This window comes from Typopeltis vanoorti, chromosome 3, assembly GCF_054136105.1.
Source record: "Typopeltis vanoorti isolate ZY-2024b chromosome 3, IOZ_Tvanoo_1.0, whole genome shotgun sequence".
NCBI classification, from domain to species: Eukaryota; Metazoa; Arthropoda; class Arachnida; order Uropygi; family Thelyphonidae; genus Typopeltis; species Typopeltis vanoorti.
In genome coordinates, this window is record NC_143551.1 from 34,376,849 (window position 1) to 34,401,119 (window position 24,271).

Here is a 24,271-nt window from a genome sequence, read left to right on the forward strand (position 1 = left end):
CATCAGGTAATCCCATAGGAAGAGATAAGGAGCTGTTAAATCTGGTAAACGTGATGGCCAATTAATTGCAGATCTTTGCGAAATTATTCACTTCCAAAAATATGCCTTAGGAGTTTCATTGTAGCTTTAGCAATGTGGGCAGTATACAAAATCTCAAAAATAAAATTTTAAAACTCCAGGTTCTGTATTTCATTATAACAAAACAAAAAATAAATAAATAAAAATAATTAATAAATAAACTTATTAAATGTTTAAACCCTTCTGTGACTTATGGACAACCTAGTATGTAGCTGTGCAGTGTATTATGTTTATATGTAGCAATTTTAAACAAAGCGAAAGCAGTAGGAGATTCACTTTATTAGAAGTTAGTGTATCCAAAATAATTCAAAACACAAACTAAAAACTTCTTTAACTAAAATTGTGAGATTTTTCTACTTTCCATGTAAAGCACTATGAGATTAACATAATGATGGCAACTTCTATCACTTCATGACTGAAGGAAAAACCAGAAGTATTATACAGGCAGGAGCACAAGTGAACACAGTAAGTAGGAAAACAGCTGGGAGAGATAAAAGAATTTTGGAACAAGTCAATGGAGAATTCTGTTAGTAGTCTTTAATAAAGACAATAAGATGTTTAAATGCTGTTAGCTGATGAGTTACAAAGGTAACTTGATAACAGGTGTGAAAGTTGTGATAAATATAAGTTTTTCACAGAAGGAGAAATGTTTATCAGATATTAAATGCTACATTAAAACAATTACGACTTTATGGCTCTTTTCAGAGAATATACACATGGCAGTTAATTTTTAATGATGTAATTTTCCTTATAAATCTTTTATACACAAAGACAAAATTGTGAATCTTGAAAGAGAAAGAAGGAATTTGTCTCTCTTAATGAGGAAAGTAAGAGTATTTGAAACTGAGGATTTAATTATCCAAATCTAAACTTTCCTACCTCTTACCATAAATAAGTTGAGTTATTTTCAAGTTCATATTATTATTATACAGGCACCTCAATGGAGTCTGAAGATTCATCATGGGAAGCCCAAACTATCCATACGATATTTATTATTACTCTCCTTGAACCCATTAACAAAGTATTCAATTATTCCTGGCAACCTATTCCATTCATTCACTACTCTTCAAGCAAAAAAATCTAGTCCTCAAACCTCCACTAACTAGACTCTTACTCAACTTCTAAGGACACTTGTTCAGTCCACTGTAGCCAAGTGTTGAAAACTTCTTCTGCATTAATCTTATAAACCCTTTAAGTAAATTAAATGTTTCTATCATACCCACCTTTTTTTCCCCCCTATCTTTTGCAATCCACAAACCCTCAATCTATCCCTCATACAGAGCATTCCACTTATAAATCCAGACCATTCACTATCTTAATCAATCACCTCTGGATCCTCTCCATTTCTTCATTCCCAAGAAACCCAGGTGACTAGACATGAGCATAGTAATCCAGATATGGATGTATCAAGCTGTATATAATGAGAAATAACAAATTCCTTGTCTATAGTTGTTAATGTTATTCAATAGCCAAGTAATCCTATGAGTTACCTTGGCCACTTAAGCAATATGCCCTGTAAATTCAACTCTACCACCCTCAAATCACTAGTTTCATCTATTTCCTGGAGTTCAGTTCCATCAATGTGAGACAGCTTTTTACCCATTTATCCCAAAATGCATAACTATACATTTTTCCACATTAAACTGACACCCATTATCTTTCGCCTATACTGGCAGCCTATTTAAGTTATCCTGCAAGCTCTACATGAGCTGACTATTACTATCATCAACATGCGTCATCATCAAAACGACTATTTCACTTCAGATTACTTCCCATATCAGTGTACAAATTAAACAGTAATGGTCCAACCACAGAATGTGGCACATCACTAGTCACCCGAATTCTCATGGATTCTACAGCTCCATATATCGCTTTGTTATCTATCTATCCATGAGCCACCCTCATATCCATCCCTATTTGTTCTAATTTGTATAGCAGAGTTCAATGTGGTATTCTATCAAATTCCACAGCAAAATTCAGCAGAATAATCATGTAGTCCTTTCCTTTATTCAATTCAGTTGGTCACTATTATTAAAAGTTAGGAAATTACTAAAGCATGACCAATCCTTCACAAAGCCATGTTGCCCCTCAGAGTATCATTCTTATCCATCCATTCTTGAATTCTCTTTTTAACCAGCTTTTCTAATACTTTTACCACTACTCGTGAGATACCAATTAGTCTATAGAGTCTAGAGCCTTAGACTTCCTTAATACAAGCAAATTATTTTGGCCTGTTCCACTCATCTTGAAATCTGCCAGCAAGCTGATATTCTACAATATCCTTAGATTCTCCAATTCATCCACCTCTGTTCCCACACCAGTCCCTGTCACAATGTCATGGGAGTAACCTCACTCAGACAACAGACTATTTCGTCTGCTGCCCTGCTTGGATAGTTTTTCATTTGATTTTGCCATACTAGTCAGCAATCTTGCCTGAGCCCTGTACTGTTCATGAGCTTGTTGGTCAACTTTTTTACTTATATTCCCTTCACAACACTTTTTTTTTTTTTTTGTAGCTCTTGCTTAATGATACGACTCAGCCATGCAACTCTTACCTGATTAACCTTCCTGACCTTGTCTATACAATTTGATACTGCTCCTTCCAGATGCCCCTTTAATATCTCCCATGCACTACTAACATCCTTCCCTTGCAGGTTTTTATGCCATGGCATAGCTTCAAGCTTCCTCCTAAGCTTTCTTCAATTAATATGAAAAAACACAACAGATAAATAATACTATTTATTTAAGGCCATATATTTCACTTTCAGCTTGAATATTACAGGCCATCATCAGTGGCTACAACAGTTAATTACAAAATACACTGCGAATCAAAAAATTAAAATAATCAAAGAAAATGTGTTGAATGATTTGAAGTTCTAATTTATTGCATAGAAAATAATTATTACCAAATATGAATTAGCATCATCTTAATCTATATACTTTGTAGATTATTTAACCATGTAAACATAAAAATGTAATATAAATTATAAGAAACTGTCATTTGAAAACATTCACAAAATAAGAATAATTTTTAATGTGGTTCAGAATATAGAATATTCTGAATTTTTCTGACTGGTTTTGAGGAGAGCATAGAAGTAGCATATATTTCAATAGCTGTAGAACTGACTCATGTGAGGAATTGTTTGCAAGTGGATTTCAATTAATCATTTGCTTAACATGGGTCAAACGAGTGACATATCAGAAGTCAAGAAGTTTTATATGGTGTCTCTACACAAAGGAGGCCAAACTCAACAGTTTATAACTAAGGAATTGAGATGCTCTAAAGCATGTGTGAACAGAATATTGAGACAGTATTCTAATAACCGGAGTTTTCAAAATCTCTGCAATAGCGGTAAAAGCTAATAATTACATCAAGAGATGAGAGGAGATTGAAGAATATCGTGAAGAAAAACCGCTTCCAAAGTATAAGGTATTTTCACAGATGGAAAAATACTAGGTGTGAATGTGTCTAAATCTACGACTTCACAAAATGGATTTTAAATGGCATGTACCTAAGATGGAGCTGCTTTTAACTTCCAAGCAAAAGGCAGCTAGAGTACAATGGTGTAAGCAAAGACTGTTGTGGGATCAAGAGGACTGGAAAAAAGTACTTTTTAGCAATAAAAGTATGTTTTGTGTCTTAAGAAAGCATTTGATAAAGAATGCATGAACCGTTCGCTGAAATTTGTAACCTCTGTCATGATATGTGCTTGTATGACTGCAGAGAGTCCAGGTAGGCTGTGTATTGTGTGCGAAAGAGTTAATTCCAAAGTGCTCCAAGAAATTCACGGGCGCTTTATGTTACCAGCATGGGAAGATTTATGTGATGGCGATTTCCTTTTTCAGCAAGATTCAGCTTCTTGTCACACTTCCAAGTCTACTACTAGATGGTTCAAAGAAAGGCAAATCAACATAATTCCTTGGCTGGTGGCAAACTTACCAGATTAAAACCCCATTGAGAATTTTTGGACAATTGTGAAGAAACATCTTCAAGAAGTTGCCCAAGAGACAAAAATGAACTTGTTTCTAATCTGCAGATCATATGATCATGTTTTGATAAAAAAAAAAAAGGTGAACGGCTAGCAAATATGCCTAGCAGTTTACAAATGGTCACAAAAGCTAAAGGGAATGCAACAAAGTACTAATTACCATGTTTTCCTTTGACTAACTTTTATGCATTTATTTTCAGATTATTCTAATACTTTTGAAGATTAAAAATTACTCTAATTTTGTGAATGTCTTCAAATAACAGTTTTTCTTATAATTTATATTACATTTTTATATGTTTACTTGGTTATATAATCTACAAAATGCATAGTTTAAATTATGCTAATTCACATTTGCTATAACTTATTTTCTATGCAATAAATTAGAATTGCAAATCATTCAACACATTTTCTTTGATTATTCTAATTTTTTGATTTAGAAGTGTAGAATACGATGGCATACATAACTGCATAAATGGTATAACTGGAGATGTTAATGTCAGCTCCTTGCTTTATGCAGATGACGTTATACTTCTAAATAAATCCGCTACAAGTCTGCAAGATTCTCCTGATTAAATTGATTAACTGTTGTGATAGATATGGTATAAAGGTCAGCAATAACAAGACAAAGATAATGAAAATAGGCAAAAGCAATGAAAACATCAGCTGCATTGTGAATGGACAACCTATAGAACAAGTTAAACATTTCAGCTACTTAGGCACGATTTTTACTGAAGATGGTAAATTAAATATGAAAATAGACAACAGAATCAACAAAGCTGGTATGGTAGGAAGTCAACTGAATAAATTTATATGGAATAAGACAGAAATTATTCAAAACACTAAATTAGCTGTATAAAAGACAGTGTTCAAACCAATTTTAACTTATGGATCTGAGAGCTGTGTCAGAAGTAAAACACTTGACCAAAGACTAGAGACTGCAGATATGAGAGCCCTGAGAAAGATTATAGGCCTGAACAGATGGCATCAATGGCAATATCATATTAAAAACGAGAACATTAAGAACGTGACATTGTCAGCATCCAGGAATGTGTTAGCAGAGCTAATCTCAGGTAGTATGGTCATTTAAACAGAATGGGCAAGGAAAAATGAGCAAAATAGGTGTTCTCTGCCAGGTTGGCAGGAAAAAGACTCAGAGGTTGACCAAGATATAGGTGGACTGATATAGCAAACAGTGCCTCAGAAGATAGAAAAATAAGACCTGATAATGTTGGAGTCCTGACAAGTAACAAACTGATTTGGAGGAAAATTGTAGATAAGAAGTTAGTAATGATGTAAATTTTTCACGTAGTACTATCATATCCTGTACACCCCTTGAGGGTACATGGCAGGAATTTGATGATGGTATAACTGAAGAAATATTGAAATAGTGATAATTTATTAGCTCTTAAAAAAAATACTAATGTGTAATTAAAATAAGACTTTCCCATATCTTAGATAGAGAGAGAGGCAGTCATCCTGATGTACGTTCAGACAGTGAAGTAAACTCTCAGTGCTTTCTTTGAACAAATGTTCAAATTTATACCAACACTGATGAAGCAAGCATGTTTCAGACCATAGAATGTTGTGGTCTGTAACTATTCCACTGTGCCAAGCCAGATTTTTCAGATTTACTGTTGCAAGTGTAAGACTTTTCCATAGAGCATCCAGTTTGTCCAAAGTAAGAACGATAACAGTCATAAAGGAGCATGGTAGACACTAGGGAGAACTACAGGAGACCATTTATCTTTTGAAGATGGAAAAAGATGCTGAAAATTTGTTGATAGGAAGAAAAGTAGACACTAAATTCTATTTAAGAATTCAGGAAATGGATTCTGATGCCAGAAATGTAAGGAATTGAAACTATGTATATGTTTCTTTGTTATTTGAGCTATGACTACAGGACTTAAAAGCTGTTGCATGGTTCTTTCTAGGAAGCCATCGAGTTTCATATATTGTTTGATGTTTAAGATTCCTGCTGTAATAGTTGAGTTGTAGAACAAATAGTATGAGCACGTTGCAATAAGGTTTTCATAATTCCAGTTTTTTTGTGATGGATGGTGAGCTGATTGCTACTGAATGTAGCATCAAGTAAAAGTAATCGTTTCACCTGATGGTGAACGAAGAAGTAGGATATCTAAAAAGGAGACAATTTTTTGTTTAATTGTATTTCCATAGTAAATTTAATTCATGGATGTAGGTTGTTTATATTCAATAAAAAAAGTAGGCAATGTGTCTTCATTATGGGGCTGGATAGAAGAAACACCGTGTCTCCTTTAACTTCACTGAAACTTTATTCTGACAAAAAATATCCAGAACATATATAACCACGTCGAATAGTTTTACTATATCCCGTGGAAATGCTTCTGAAAGTAGATGTAGTATATCCTCAAGAGGAATATTTGTGAAGAGATATTCTATATCAAAGTTAACCATTATATCAGTGGCTTGTAGGGATACATTGTTTACTTTATCTAAAAGATTAGAAGAACTTTTGATAAATGAGCATGAGTTTTCTTTAAGCACCAATCTGAGTTTTCAATAGGTTAAAAATCTAGCTATTCAATAAGTAAGTGAATCTATGCAGTCAATTAGATGAAGAGGAACATCTTTCTTGTGTCTTAGATAAACCATAAAACCTGAGGGTTCTAGCAAAATAGCTTCTAAGTTTTTCTTTGGTGTCTCCATCAAGGCTTACATCTATACACTTTTCCAGGTTATCTTGGAAGGAAAGAAATATACTACATGCTTCAGAAATGGGATATTAATCTCGCTTCTGAAGGTAGCTGGATATTAATTCACTGTTACTATGGCAACAGTGAAGACCATCACGTTTGTAACTAAGCACAAGCGTAGAAAATCCCCTAAAAGCCATCACTGCCCGAATCACGCTATTCTACATATAACATTACATTATGATTGCACAGTCAAGATGACTAAGTGACTGTGTGCCTTTGGATTTTCTGGAATTAACTGATAGGCTATAACAAAGTAATTATAAGCTGTAATTATAACAAAGTAATTATTATAAACTGGCTTAAGATAAGCAGTGATTGTTAATGTTATGAAGTGAACTTCACTTGTCACAATTCGCCTTTCCGAACATGTATTTTATTACAATATATACACTGTCAAAAAAAAAAAAAATTTTTTTTTCGAAAATAGAAGAAACTAGTGGCTTCACCTGTTGTATCTTTTTTTTTGTTGTCAAAAGCTGCAACCTTCATTAGTGTTGCAGCTTTTGACAACTGATTATGACATTCGTTTCATTAGAAGTAGAGTTATAGTGCCACGAGTGACTGTGTTTTGACGAACGGTCGGAAAATGAGTTTCAAACAGAGCTGCGATTGACTTTTGTGTTAAACTTGGTATTTTATTGAAATGCATCAAATGCTTCAAAAAGCATACGGTGATGAATGCTTATCCCATACTCAAGTTCACGAATGGTTTAAGTGATTTCAAAGTGGTCATGAGACGCTTGAGGACAACGAAAAGCTGGGCCATCCAAAAACTGGAGTGAATGAAGTTAACATCCAAAAAGTGCGCGATTTCAAAGAAAACCTGAAATCGTCCATAAGATTGATTGAAGATGAATTGGGGATTCCAAAATCAACTGTGCAAAACATTTTGACCGAGAGTTCGGGCCTTCATAAATTGAATTCGTGATTTGATTCCCACAAGTTGACCGACGACCAAAAAAATGTATCGAATTGAACACTGCAAGGATCTCATTAAAACTGCTTGTAAGGACTCAAACTTCCTTGAAACAATCATTACTGGTGACAAAACATGGTGTTTTGAGTATAGGCCCAAAACAAAGCACCATTGTGCTGAGTGGAGACCACCAGAAGAGGGGCATCCGAAAAAAAGTCGCTTGGAAAAGTCAAAAAAGTAAAGACAATGCCGATTTGTTTCTATGATTCCAAGGGCATTATCCAAAAGAATTCGTTCTGCCTGGCCAAACGGTCAATGAGTTTTATCTAAGTTTTGAAGCGATTGATAGCGAGAATTCATTGCGTATGGCATGAACATCATGATGCAGGCAGCTGGTCACTTTTGCATGATAATGCACCATCTCATTCGAACATTGTGAGACAGTTTTTGAACAAAAACCAAATTTTTGTGTTGGATCACTCGCAGTATTCACTGATTTAGCACCCTGTGACTTCTTTCTCTTCATTCAACTTCATTTGCCGATGAGAGGAAAGCGATACGACACTATTGAAAACGTTCAAGCAGCAGTAACCACGACCCTCAACAGTATCCCCAAAACTTATATAAAAAACTAATTTAACAAATTAATTGACCATGCCAAACGCTGTATTGAAGCTGAAGGAGATTATATTGATTGAAATAAATGATTTGAATAATTATAATTGGTATGTGTTTTATTTTCTATCAAAAGTTCGGTTTCTTTTTGGACAGAGGATGTATATAAACACTCTTATCCCTTTATTAATTTAATGAGGAAGCTCCTCAACACCACTCAGGCTGTGGGTAGTATCATCAGATTGTGCATCTTCACTAAATAAAGATTCAGAGCTGTAATCTACCTCGAAACAAGTTTTCCACCATCTCATCTATCATTCTATCAAGGGACCAGAATTTTTCTTCCTCTTCAATAAGGGTTATGCAACTTTTCCAAGTGCACTCAGTAATTTTTTGAAATCCATCCATGACCAGTCTTTCAACATCTGAAATTTTGAAAGTTGTATTTTTAGCTGCAACATGCCCCTTAATTTGTGCCCAGATGAGTTCTATGGGATTCAATTCACAATGGTATGGTATAAGACAAATAACGGTGTCCTTTCTGTTCACCAATACTGTCAATGCGATATTTTTAAAACTGACTCTTGACATTTGCCACCAATTTCAATAGTTCTGTTTTCACCATATCAGAAGTAAAACTGATTCCTTTTCCCTTCAGCCACTTCTGAATGTCCTTTTTGCATGTAGCCTGAGATGGTACTTCCAGCCAGAGAGATCGGTAAGGCACATTTGTCCATTACAATAACACTGTTAGGCTCAATGTTTGGCAAAAACGTGTTCATGAACCAATGTTCATAGTGCTTTCCATCCATTTCCTTATGATAATCACCTGTGATTTCTGCACTTGTAAAATTTCAAGGTCCCCCTGGTACAAATCAGCCTTTGCTACCAGTGTGCATTATGAATATACAAGATCCCTTTCCACTCAGTGCTTTCATGCCTGTCATTAAGCCCAACAAAAATGCTTGACGAGCACTTCTTACTATCATGTCCTGGAGAACTTCAGTGCAGGTGTGACCGGCATTCACCCAGGTTTCTTCTGTATAATAACTTTTTTTGTCCCTCATGACGATATTTCCTGATATAACACAAATACTGGCGACACGATAAAATTCTATCTTCCCTTTCAAGTAATGCTGCTGATGATTACCTTCATGTGGCATAAACAAAACCAAGGCCCTTTAGCAACCAGTAAGTTGTTGTTAATGAAATGTGTGAGAGATCATTGTTTACAACAGTCATTACCTTATATTGTAGGAATTTCATTCTTTCAGAAGAAATCTTGCACTTTCTGATGAATTACTGACAGCATAAAGTTATATTTCACCTAGTGCATGAGTAATCCTATGGCGCTAAGCCTCTTTTTTCCTGGTGTACGCAGTTGTCCTATCGTGGTCAGTTCCTTCTTCATGCGGTATACTGGCGTCTTGCTTGCACCTGTCAGTTCCACTGTTTGTTTCACGATATAACCCACTGTTTCAACAGGATTTCTCATCTGTAAACCAGCGTAATCATTTAGTATGATGAGCTTTTTAGAGCTTCTCAGAGGTTTGCCTTTAGGATGTGTTACTAATTTAGGACTACCACAAGTGGGAATACAAGAGCCAACACCACCAGTCATCTCCACCATGTTTAGGGTAAAGTCGGCGGTCATCAGAGACCACATGCTAGATAATTACATTTTCCAAAAATAAGTTCCCTGTAACAATTTAATGATATAAAACACAATTCTAGCATCAGCAAGTAAGGAAGTAGTCACGTTGTCACACAATGTGAAATGTAAAAAATTTAAGGAACTATTTTCTGTAGCATAAGCCTGTAGTACAAATGGCAAGAAAAGCCAGAAATGTAGCTTATTGCACTACTTCCAAGATAACCTGAAAGAGTACAGTAAGGATTTCAGCTTTCTGAGTCCATAACAATCCTCCTAAGCTTGTTCAATCACTTGCCTCATAGTTCTACATGCATCCCCTTCTTGAAAGAATATTCTTCATGCTTTTACAACATCCCAAGTTAAGACTGCATAGTCACTCTACACCAATTGTAGGCAACGTGAGTGCTTGGTTATGGATTCTTCTGATACTATTACCAGATCCGATACTCTTGTACCTCAAGTCCCTCCATCAATGCAACTTCAAGCAATTATCTCTCAATAGGTGTATAAATTCTGTGGGCATGGATGTTTGTGATTGTTTGCAGAAATACTAGTGGTGGTGGTAGTGGGTGGTAGATGGCATTGGTGTAGGTGCAGTTAGAATGAACTGTAGAGTAGACAGTTGTAGAGGTGTCCTCCTTCAATGAGTCTTTGGACTCCCTGGAGGTGTCATATAATAATTCCATTTTCTTCTTGCCAGGTGATCTTTCTTGCTTCCAATCTATATCTCCATAACTGAAGTCTCTCCCCTCCATAATTACTCGACCCACAATCATTGTTCTAATTTGCTGATGCATGTCTTTCTGATCATTCCTGGAATCTCCTGGCATATAGCAAGTAACCAACCATATATTTTGGCTTAATGGTCTCAATCTCACATCAGATTGTTTCAAAAGAATAGCCACCCTCCTGCTTACCTCCTTTTTGGCTGCAATTTTTAGCATAGTTTCTGCTATCATCAACAGGATCTTTCCTCCCATCCAATCGTCTCTATCCTCCCTGAAAATACTAAACCCTTCCCATTCTATCCCTAGTCTCAGTGAACGAGACTTGACTAACAGCAAATAACTCTTGCCAAAAGTTAATGTCTAACTTTTGTCAAGGTTGCACTAACCAATGCCAAAAACTCGTCCCTCTTGTTACCAAGATAACCTTGGCTTTATAAATTTCATAAGAAAAAAAGTAGAATTCAGGTATGATAAATTGCAAATTTCATTGAGAGCTATCAGTAAATTCATTCAAGTGGAATGACTGGATTTATCTTTCTTCACAGTACGATAATGAACTGTTGCTACCTCTGAAGAACATTAGAAATTTTTCTTCAGTTAAATTGCTTCATTCAACTTTTATCAGAATTTAACTGCTGATGCAGTTAAAAGAGATGGCTATCCATTTTTAAGATTAAGCAAATTTAGCTAAAACAATAGTTTATTTTGGGTCTAGATAAAATAATTAAATAAGTCGCATTCTAAGTCTTAAAAAGAGTTGCTTGTTAAAATTAAATCCAGTGTGTTGGAATTATTGAACTGTTTTCTTTTTTTTTTTTTGGTATATAAAGTATGAAGTATTTTCTTAATTGAAATAAGATTGATTTCAACAACAGGAAAGAATTATCAAAGCAATTTATATATCCAAGATCAAATTTTCATGCTTAGATTTCAGTACAGAAAATTAATACCACTCAGAACAGAAAAAAACTACTGTAGCCAAGGAAGGAAAAAAGAAATACATATATATACACATGATTTACAAATTTTGTAATCTAAAAAATAAAAGTAAATTATGTTTAAGTTGATTTTATAATAAATTTTCATTTTATTAAAAGAGATATCACTGATTTATGTAACACAGATCTTCAATTAAGTTTGTATAATGAAGGTGCTCAATAATGCTACTGATTTTTCCATACATAGTTGTTAATGTACCAGAAAACATTTGATTATGAATGTTGTCTTGACAATGCATATATAACAAAAAATACTTTATATATAAATTCAAAATGCCTCTCTTAAGGAAGAAAATACTGCTCCACTTTCAGCCGAGACAAACTATGATTCACTCATTTACTAGAAGGAAGACTTAAAATAAAAAGATACTATATTATTAGTTGTTCATAGTTTTCTATTAATTTTACTAGCAGAGGAGGATTGATACTGTTAAAATGCAATGCACAAATGGTTTGGGTACACTGTACATTAAAAAATTCAAGTATGATGGTTCAGGTATATTATTACTATGCGACACCTCCAAGGACTCATTGTGGGAGGGTACATTACTCCAGTCTCCTTTACTTAATCCTCCTATACCATGATCCATCAACGTCATTTACCAGCCACCACAACAGTATTTTTTGTCTGTAAATTGTGTGTGTTCTCACTTTTTATTTTTGGATTTTTATGGTGCAAAGTAACAGAAAAGGTCATACTGTGCCAGGACACAGGTCACAGCTGGTTAGTAGGATAATCACAAACATCCATGGTGAAATTTGAACCTACAGCCTCTTGGCTGGAGAGCAGATACACTAACCACTTGGCCAATTTACTTGTATACATGATGGAAAACTTGAGTTACCAAGAGGGAAAACCTTGCACCTATATGAGATCAGTTAACTCACCTGCAACTGAAAAAATTCAATTCAATTCCTCTCATCACAAAGATGACTAACTGTAAAATGCAAGTTCTGTTCAGCAGATGAGGCTATTTTCATGAAAATAAAAAGAATGCTCTTTTCAACTACAGTCACAACATTGCATGAATGCCTGAACTAATTCTTTTCCATACTTTATTTCCATATTTATCATAATTCTGTATTGCATTTTAATGATTTCTATTGCACATCTATGTTGTCCTACTCTGATAATACTAGTTAAAATTACTAGCAAATAATGAGTAATAAAACTTTTTTTTTTAAACCTTTCTTTTTTCGAGTAAATCAGCAAAATGCTTAATAGACATGTCATCCTTAAAACTACTATTGAGACAGCAAATTACTCAAGGCATCACCAACAGCCTAGAAAATCTATTGTGTCCTTGAGAGGTTTCAAAGTAGACCTTTCCCATGCAAAAGCCATGTGTTTTTATTGAATGCACTGTGGAAGAACTAAGACAGCTTCAGTGTTGCAATGAATTAAGTTGATATCTTTGCATATGGAGGGATCAAAAAGTTCGAACAAAAATTATATTAAACTGATATAGCCACACTGTTAAGGAGGCTTTCTCCTTTCTTAAAAATAAAATGTCTATGGACAGCAATTTGCTTCCCTCTCCCTTCTGACCGCGAATTGCTTATGTGCTAGCAGGATTTCTAATCTCCCCCATCACAGAAAATCGGGGTCTATGCAAAACAGAAAACGGGCCACTGGATACATGTATTTGGCAAAGGGCAGATTATGGAAAGTAAGAACATAGCTTAAAACCCTTTAATCCTCATGTTTCAAATTGCAATAATTTCTTTTTTTTTGTTTAGGATATATAAGACGTCAGAGGTTTGGAAGAAAATGAAAGACATGGAGCCATCGTCAAATTTTCGTGCTACAAGAAAAGTTCGTAACTGAGATTCACCAAACTTTGTGTTAGGGGACTGTGCCCCAGTATATCCAACAATTGTCAGATGGGTGATAAAGTTTAAAACTGGACATCCAGGCATCAGTTGTCCCCAGGTCAGGAAGACCTTCCACAGCAATCACACCTGAAAACATTGATGCAGTGCAAGCCATGATCCACGATAAAAGAATACCAGCCAAAAACATTGCACAAAGACTGGGGTTACATTCCAGAGAACGAGTTGAGGTAATTATCCACCAACATCTGGACATGCAGAAGCTATCAGCAAAGTGGGTCCTCAAATGTTGGAATGCCAACCAAAAGAGAAGTGTTGTCATCTCAAGGGATTCTGGGTCATTTTGAGAAATCAGGTGCAATTTTTATTGGCTCTTATTGTGACTGTTGATGAAAGATGGCTTCATCACTATAACACAGACACCAAATGACAGTAAATGGAGTGGAGATACAAAGGTTCTCCACAGCCCAAAGAAGTTCCAAACCCAAAACTCAACAGGGAAGGTTCTTGCTGCTGGCTTTTGGGATATGGATGGTATAATCCTTACCAAGTACCTAAAAAAAAAAAAAAAAAGTAAGATATTACAGCAGCAGCAGTTTATTCAACAGTTCTGAAGGAATTGAAGGAGATACTGAAGGAAAAATGCCACAGGAAACTGAGCAGATGCATGTTTCTTTTGCAGGACAACATACCTACTCATGAAACCTAACAGACAATACATAACTTGTATTAGCTTTCAATGCCTGCCTCATTCACCATTTGCCAGATCTGGCCCCATCTGACTATTTCCTATTCCCAAATTTAAAGAAACACTTGAAAGGAACAAAATTTACCACAGATAAAGTCATATCTACAGCTGAGGACTGATTTGTGCAACAAGGGAAAGACTTTTTTCTTGTTGCACAAATGGAATGTTATACACTTGTTACAACACTGCTGCATCATTTGCAATCAGAAGATTGCAAATGATGCAGCAGTGTTGTAACAAGTGTATAACATTCCATTGGGAATATATAGAATAATGTGCAAATTATATGGTTCTACCTCAATTCCTTCATGGTGATTAGCACAACTTTTCAGCACACCCTCATAATATAGCATAATGCATGCATAAAAATTATTAATATTTGTTACTGAGGAAAAAGAAAGTTTTAATCACTACTTCAGCCAAACTTTTTGTTTATGAAATCAACAGTACATAAAATCATCAACAGATATGTTACAGGCCTAGTTGGCCAAGCAGTTAGTGTATCTGCTTATAGGTTTCCTATAAACAGAAAAGGATAATGAATCATTTGATAAGTTGTGTAAGGAAACTCTCTTTCCTTAAACTAGTTCGTCTAAGGAAAGACGTTGCTTTTTCTACAGCGAAATGTATTTTTTGATATTTGCTGTTTAAATGCACTAAAAAATATCTAATCACTATGAAACCAAAATTAGCAAGCAGATTATCTGCATATTAAGTGCTGGGGTTTCTAGAAATTCATATAGAAATTTGCTGGAGAGGAGAGAGAGAGAACCCATTAAAAAAAACAAGAACTAATAAAACTCAAAGAACCCTTGAGAAAAAAATCTTATATGAATTAACTTCATTTTTTTTTTTTTTTTTAAACAGTACCATATAGGGTGCTTTAACAATCTAAACTCTTATTTCTGCAACAATCTAATTGAGTGCTGTATCTTATAAGGTCTGAAGTTCTTATAAGATCTAGCAAAGTATCAGTGACTCAAATTATTTGTTCTTCTGGTGCTATTAATACTAAACATACTATTATGAGTGTGCTTTTTCTGGTCAGCCACTGAATAGATGGCTTCATCTCCTCAGATTTCCTTGCCAATGTTGGAAGAACTTAGGATTCTATACTTCAACACATGAGTATACCCTATCTTCATTTGACAAATATCATAATGCACCATCATTTGAAGCAATTTAATTCATTATCAATGCATTAAACTCAGATCTCATTATCCTTCGTAATGAGTGAATAACCTTGTAAAACTTCAATGTTATTAAAATAACAATATTCCAAACATGAAGAGATTTCTCCTCTTCTTGGACTGATTTTCATCTCTAACCTTTCTTGGCACAAACATATCTCTGGCTGAACTGCTTTAGCCACTAGAAAAAAAGTAAGCACACTTCTGTTCAGGACATTACTTCTCACCTCAGGAATACTGCTCACACATTTGAGATAGTGCAGCAGAAACCTCTCTAAGAATTTTATCCAAAGGAGAACTATTTTTCTCTAGAAGTGAATCCTCCACTTTACCTTCCTCAAATTATACTACAACAGGTATTCAAGAAACACAAGAGATCCTTTTTATTAAGAGTTCTGCAGCATTCATGTGTAGATCTGACACAAAAATAAAATAAACAGGTCAATAATTCAAATACAAAAGAATATCTGCTTACTAGGATTTCTGTACAAGTTAGAAAGATGATTATTTCAAATTTATAACTATAAAAATAGAAACAGCTGCAAAATATTACTGACCTCTAGCACAGTTAAACAATACATCATAACAAACTCATTTTGTGTCCTGGATACAAAAAAGAGGCAGTGTTTCCATGCGCCTTGTTGATGACTAAAATTATTAAGTATTTCCTCTGGAATAAAAAGAATATATATCATTATCATCAGACCATGGGGGGGAATCAAGGACTAATTGAAGGAGGTCATAAATCACCCACACCAGCTGTCACACCTTCTCTTAAACTCATTCACTTGTTCGAATGTCACCGTGAACATGAAGGTTTGTCATCGTTTTCAGGTGAGAGATGAATTTCACCATCCAATATCAGACTATCACTTTGTTTACTACAGACAAAGTGGCTTGAAAATGGTCGAACGTTTCTTTTCTCTAGAGCAGGTTTTCCAAGTTACATAAAAATCTAAAAAATATAAGATTAATTAATAAAAAATAAAAAAAAAACAGAAAATCCTTAGCCCACCTATAGTACCAATGTACTATTATAACTCCTGAACCTTTCATAGGTGGAAGTTGCAAAAAAAAATAAATCTTCAAAAGACAAACTGTTCCACTCTGCTCTGCAAGAGAAAAATCCAGCTCTAACCCCTTTCTTAATAGCAACACACAAACTTAACTTCCACAGATGCTTCCTTGCCCTCTCCTTACTTTCCATATAATGAAAAATTTCAACCAATACTCAATAACAACATTCTTACAGAATGTTTATAAGCCTCTATCATAATGCTACTCTTTCTCCTGTCTTACCAGTGTATGTAGTCCACATATTTTCAATCTATCTTCATAATCTAGATTCCATAATCCTGATATCTTTGCAACTCTTCTTTGTACCCTTTCTGCAGTTTCCTTATCACCACGGGACCTATGGGATAAGGAAGACATACAACAAGGTGCCAAGAGAAAGATTTCTCAGAACATTAGAATTATATAAGGTGAATGAGATAAGAGAAATAGTAAGAATAGACATGTAAGAATAACCAGGTTATGTAATTGTGTTAATAATAGGATGTACAATTAACATGGAAATGACTGAGGAAAGAGAGTGACTATGTTCATCTGGTTCAGACTTGTTAAGCATGTGTAAGGATGCCTGCATAAGTGAGGTTTAGATAAGAATTCTAATGTCCAACTGGATCGCATAAACTACAGTAGTGGGTATACAAGAACGCATGCAGGTAACTCATGCCTGGTATTACATGCATGTAATACTAAACATACTGTACAGCATATTTAGGAAAGATAGACAAGACAGGAGGATGAGGGTACATTCTGCTAATGATATTCGAAGTCCATTTAGGATAGAAAGTTATGACTGCAATACTAGTAACAATTTTCCATGTGCCAGTGAGTTTGAAGACAGGTGTAAGGTGGAGTCTAACAAGATCAAATATAGTGGAGTGTTATTACAAACCTAGTGGATTGGTTGCTAGTGATAATAAAATGCATTACCAAATAAATAAGATGGGTGCTAAAAAGGTAATTGTTATGGGTGACTTGACTTATCCAAACATTAATTAGGTAGCAGTGAAATCTCATGAGAAAAAATGGAATCAAATTTATTGAGCTGTTTTGAGACAACTTCCTCAAGCAGCATGTGACAAAGAACTTATGCCTGAAGAGCTTCAGAACTTCTGTCTTCTAACAGAAGGTCAAAGAGTTTAGATCTGATTATAGTGTCATGAAGAGAGGGTGGATGATTTCGGGTAGACATGACTGTTCTGCCTCGTGACAGTGATCAATCTGTACTGACTTTGGAAGTGGCTAAGTTTATAGGTATTTCATTCAAAAAAAAAGTTACAAGTTGAATTACAAAGCAGGCAATTATGACCAACTGAAGAGTATGCTACCTTTCTGTTCCATGGTATCAGTTTCTAGATGAGAGATATCTAGATGAAGGATATCAGCAGTCCATGGGATGCATTTAAAAAAATGCATAAATGATGCAATACTGGGTATCCTTAGTTACCAGCTAGGAGTAAAATGAATGTGCAATCCTATTAAGCAAGGGATTAAAATATTATGTACAAGCAATACTGTGTGCATAAGGGTAATATCAGTTATGAAAATAATAAGAAGCAGGTTAGAAGTATTACAACTATTGTACAAAAAGAAAAGCATGAGTATGAAAAAAAACTGACTCTGCAAGCAAAACATCCCAGAAGGATTCTATCGTTATGTAGCAGGCAGATGCAACTATTCAATTAATAAATGCCCATTTCGCTAAAAGATATCAACCTGGTATATGCAAACTAAGTTCACTGCTATCTCTTCAATGGACAAAGAAACTGATGTATGAAGAGGAGGTATTAGAGCTGCTGCAGAAACTAATAAGAATTTGGCAATACAGACTGGTGGATATCAGTAAGGATGCTAAAAGTGTGTTCAGCTGAACTGACTGTCCCTTTCACTATATAATTTGCTCAGAACAGGGAAGCCTCCATTAGAGTGGAAAGAATGTATGATAATCAAATTGCACAAGGGTGAAGTGTAAAGACTTATGTGACTAACTATTACTATTTCTGGAGTGATGAAGATTTTGGAAAAGTTGCTAAGAGCATGGATATGAAAATGAGTTGACAGAGAATCTATACTCTGTAATGAACAGCATGGGTTTACTAAGTGAGGGTCATGTTTGGGCAACTTATTCACATTTTATAATATTATCACTGAGTAGACAAGAGGAATGGATACAATGATACTTTTGGGCTTTGATAAGGCTTTTGATAGGATACAGTTTGAAATACTTACATAAATTGAAGAATGTGAGATTCGATTATAAAGTATTAGTGTGGATAAGAAGATGGCTGACTGACAGATCTCAAAAGATGGTATATGGGGAATGTGCATCTGCCAGATTTAAGGCGACCAGTGGTGTACCACAGGGATTAGTCCTTGTCAATTGCTATTCAATATGTAAATGGATGAAATTGGGAAGAATTTGACAGGTGACATACAGCTGTTTGATGATGATGCAAAGATATCAATGTTAGTAAAATTATTCTCTTTGGTGTTATGAGATATCCAATGTCATATTATATAATGGTGGATTTCTTCTAGCATACTATTTATGCTAGAAGAAACTGACCACGTCACGGATCCTGGAGTAGACTGAAGGACCATATAGTATTAGAATGCAGATACAACTCAGAGGATAATTACAATGCTGAAATGAATCTTGACACATAAGGATAAATCGTTTTGTCTCTTTAAAAAGTCTTGATACAAACTACTTGGAATATTATCTGGTCTTCTTGTTTCCATGGTTATGAGACAATGGAGAGAGAGAGAGAAAGTAAAAGTGTTGCAGATGATACTGGGATTGTGGAATACAGATTATGAAGACAGATTGAGAATTTGTGAACTGCAGACACTAGTAAACAGGAGAAAGAGGTGATATGACAGATTTATAACCTTCTGAAAGTATCACAGGAAGGCATTGATGGATGTTGAGAATCTCTCTCTCAGAATGGTGTGCGATTGGAGTGGTTTACCTTTGGAGGTAGGAAGTGCAGGTAGTGCGAATGAATTCAAGAAAATTTTTAACAACTGGTGCAGGTGATATGTAGCTTCCTCAATAGTTGCTGACTCCCTGGAGCTCTCTCTCTTAATAATAATAAATTTCATATTATATAGTGCATATGTCTATATTTAACTTGTAAGTCAATAATGAAAGAAGTACAGAAATATATTTCATGTAAAATCAAGTGAAGACAAGGATGTATACAAAATCCACTTTTATTTATCCATTTATTTATCACATTATGAAGGAAAGAGGCACCAAACCTTATATCATTTGAAGATATTCGACTTAGCTCTTCATAATGCTTTACTTCTAAATAAATACAGTCTTCAGAATTAGGTAGCAAAACCTCTCACTTAAACCTTCTGAATGAATTATTTATTCAGGATTTATTTATGCCGGTCTTCGGGCTTCTTTAACCACAATGATTAATTGAGATAACAAATTTCCTGAAAATCAATAAAAAAGAAACCAGAAAATAGGCATGGAAAGTCATCTATAAGGAGATACAATGTTTCACCTATTTAGACACAATTTTTAATTAATTATAGATTTTTGGGTTCTACTGCGAGATAAAAAAAATAAACTTAAAATTCTACATCGACTTTTCCACACACACACACACTACATTAAAGCAATTAGCACCACACTACTCTAACTATATGATGTGTAAAACTAACCTGCCTAGCCCTCTTGTGGTAACTTATTAATGTAAAATTAATAAGTTACACCAGCCAATCAGAAAATTCATATTTTTGACATCAGTTATTAAATCCTACAGTCAGTCTTGCTACTTTACATTAATACATTCAATCACTGGTTGACCTACAAGTCCATTTAAAAAAAAAAACAGTTGGCTCTCCTCTCCTGTCGATTTTCTTTTATTGAAGTTACTTTGTTTACTTTTAGCGATCAGCTGATGTACATTAGTTAGCTACTGTTAACCACCAAAAGTAGCTGATGTATTAGTGGATGTACATGAGTTAATGGCTAAAAGTTAAGGACTAGACTAAAGACAATAACCATTTAAATTATACTTGACAAGAAACTATATTCTTATTTATTCCTTTAATCCATGTATAAGCAAACAAAGTTTATGATTAAAGTATCTTCATGACTAGAATACTTATATTTTGCTGTACATTATGGAAAGGTTTCCTGCCCAGACTGATTTTGACCCTTATTGAGGCCTAATCAGTCTGAAAGGAAATGTGCTTTGCATTATAAGATACTAAGGCAATTGATGTGAAGTCAACAGCCTCTATATGCAAGTAGCCTAGTTATGAAGATACATCACATTCAAACTTTGTTTGCTTACACTTGGTTAGGATTAAACAATATAATTCCTTGTGAACTACCATTATTTCATAACCAGAGCTTGAAAAATGCATTCAAAAATTCTCATCCATGACAAGTGAGAATTTTTAGTGGAGTTAAAAAAAAAACAGATGTTTCTGCTTAATCATCAGTTTTATTTACATAATGCCAATTCTGTTTAATGTCAAATACAGTTTTTTGTTTGGTTTATCTCACTCATATTGGACTGCTTTGGTTTATGTTTTATTGGCACAAAGGCTAGAAGAGTCATAGTGCACCAAAACAAAAGTTTGGCAGTACACGAGGTTTACAAAAGTTACAAAAAATTAAGCAAAAGAGTATTTACACATAGACAAAATGGCAGCAAAGGCTATAGCTGACCATTTAATTTACATCAGTAAATTCATTCCAGTAATTTACATTAGTAAATTAAAAGTAAATAAAGATATATACTAAAATGTACAAAGTTAAGTTAGACGGTGCCTTCACATATAAAAAAAAGCTACAAAGGCCTCAGCGATTACAACAATCAAAGTCAATTAGCAGATGATATGGACAAGGTTAAATTAAACAATGTGGCATCTACATATAAACAGAAGTACATTAGAGGCTACAACGGCACATAAGTAGTTGACAACTTACCATTTAATATAAATGTAAAATAACTGTACATACAAAGATCAAATTAAGCAATTAGCATTCACATATAAAACCACATCTAAGGTCACAGTAGTATTCAAGGTTGGAGGTTACAATAGTACATAAATACAGTAGAATCCACTTATTGTGATCATGGATAATATCAACTGGCTATTGTTATCAAAATCAGTCATTCCCAAAACACACCATTTAAAATGAATTTAAAATAATCTGTTCCGGTTATTGTTATCAAAATCCTCGAATGTTTAGCCTTTTGCATCTTAGAATTCTAAGAAATAATGATTAATCAGGAGAAAATTTGACAAAGAACATTTGTTGAAATCTGACTTTAATCTTATTCTTCCGTAAATCTCAAATCTTCGAGGCAAATGCAGGGGGGGTATAAATACAGTCTGTGATTTTTCAAGTTTATTTCATGTTCTCTTTCAGTAAGTGAATTTGACTCTTAAGCGCTCGTTAAAACAGCCCTTAGCATTATGGCAGAAGCAAGTAAAAAACGTGAAGATTTATCATCTCAAGAAAAGCAAAGAATTTTGGAGTGTTATGATAAGTTGCCCAAAATGAGTCAGCATAACACAGCTGTACATTTAAAAATTTCACAACCACTCTTGTGTAAGATCTTAAAAAACATATCAAACATTGAAACTTCAGCTTTTACTAATGAGAACATGGATCGGAAGAGAGCCCAACCTGGTAAGGATACTCAAGTTGAATCAGCAGTAAAAATTTGGTTTAGTAATGCTTGTGAAAAGAATGCTTCGATTAATGAGCCTTTGATGTGTCAAAAAGCAGAAGAACTTGCAAAAACAATGGGCAAAGAAAATTTCACCACAACTGATGGATGGTTTAACAGATGGAAAAAGCAAGAGAATAGTGTGTAGAAGTGTATTCATGGTGAAAAAAAAAAGTGCTGAATTTTATCAGCTGATGCACGGATTAAGACCGAGTAGCCGAAAATTATTGCTGAATATTCTCCAGAGGATATTTACAATGCAGACGAAACAGGATTATTTTCATGCAATGCCTGAGCATACTTATTTTTTAAAAATGAAAGTATCAAGGATTTAAAATTTCAAATTGTGCTAATATGAAAGGTGAGAAATGAGAAAGCTCCTAGTGATTAGAAAAAGTAAAAATCCTTGGTGTTTTAAAGGGGTCAAAAGTTTGCCTGTTGACTATTGTTCTAGTGCAAATGCTTCAATGACTAATCAATTTTCAACAATTGGCTAGTTAAGTGGGATCTTAACATGTTCGCTGCCACGCTTCTTGGATATAGTTTGTTACCGCACTCCAAGCACTTTCGCTTCTTCAAGGTCAGTACGAGTAATCTCATAGCCGGGGGTAATCGACATACGACTATATTCCTAGTTGGCTTGTGAGGCTCATATACCAACTATGAGTAGACTCGTAGTTAGCTGCAAACAAATTAAATTAAATCAAAATTTGTCTGTTAAAGAACAAGGTGATTTTTTTGCCTTCAAACACTACATGGTTAATTCAGTCATGTGATCAAGGCATCACATGAGCTTTTAAAGCTATCAGAGATATTGATGGGGTGCTTAAGGGTCAAAGCTGTATAACTGAGAGGAGACCTCCACATAGCCTTTCAAGGAATGTGGAGAACTGACCAGGGCTTCTAACTTAATGTTCAATCCTCACCTTCTAGTGGTGCACCCTGTTGGGTATCTACTTGGATACTGAACAAACGAGGATGAGATGGCAATTTGGGATTTAGCCGACCAAATTGTATTCTTATTGGTTAAACCAAAATAAAAAATGATGGTACAACATGACAAAATTTCATGCCGGCAGGGTGTCGCCCTGTTAAACAAGGCCCCCGTTGTTTTCGGCAGGGAACCAGGGTGAACAGCGAAAAATCAGCAAGAACAAATCTGAAAACACACCCCAACTCAACTTCACCAGGTTCAAAGATCGGTACTATCAACATAAGAAGCCTGAATAGCAAAGAAATGGAGCTAGCTGAGGAATTAGATAAGCCAGATCGACATAATAGGGGTGACTGAAACAAAAAAGATAAAAAACTGGTAATCTCTTTCTGAGCAATAAATACAAAATGTTATATCCAGGCAATGACAATCAAGGAAAAGTAGGAGTAGCCATAGTATTCAACACAAAAAACGAAGCTAATCTTCTTGAATGGCAGGCAGTCTCAAGTCGAGTAATGTGGGCAAATATGAGAATGAGGAAACTGGACAATGAGACTTATTTGTGCCTATGGTCCCACAGAAGGTTCTACTAAGGTAGAAATGGAGGAATTTGAGGCTTTAGAAAAAGCAACTGACACAAAGAAGGAAACGTTGGTCCTTGTTGGGGATCTAAACAGCAGAGAATAAAATGATTTTCAGACATACAAAAATATTTTAGGAAAATTTGGAGAAAAGCCAATAATAATAATGGCAAATATCTGTTGGATTTCTGCTCAGGACATGGACTGGTTATTACTAACACCGTGTTCCAACATAAAAATGGGCACAAATTCACATGGAGAGAAGAGGCAAGGAATAAGAAAAGTCTCATTGACTATGTTATTGTTGATAGTGATGTTTTCTCCCTGGTGCAGGACACCACAGTGTACAGAGGATTTGAAATTGGAAGTGATCACTATTTAGTCTTGAGCAGGATAAAATTGAATTTCATATTGAAAAGAATAACATGTAAGAAAGTTTTTAAGCAAATAAAATTTAAGCAAATATATTTTTTATATTTAATATATGCTT

At 34.7% G+C, this 24,271-nt stretch overlaps 1 protein-coding gene across 2 annotated transcripts in view; it reads right to left on the bottom strand.

Moving 5' to 3' along the window:
- Positions 1–24,271, bottom strand: part of ebo (exportin ellipsoid body open) — a 292,683-nt gene that overhangs the window by 225,861 nt on the left and 42,551 nt on the right. The window contains exon 4 of one of the 2 annotated variants that reach the window (XM_090415530.1): positions 16,042–16,154. The exons of the other annotated variant lie outside the window; for it this stretch is intronic. Within the exon in view, the coding sequence (XP_090271656.1) occupies positions 16,042–16,154 (113 nt within the window). The remainder of the gene's footprint in view (positions 1–16,041; positions 16,155–24,271) is intronic. 2 annotated transcript variants of the gene reach the window in all.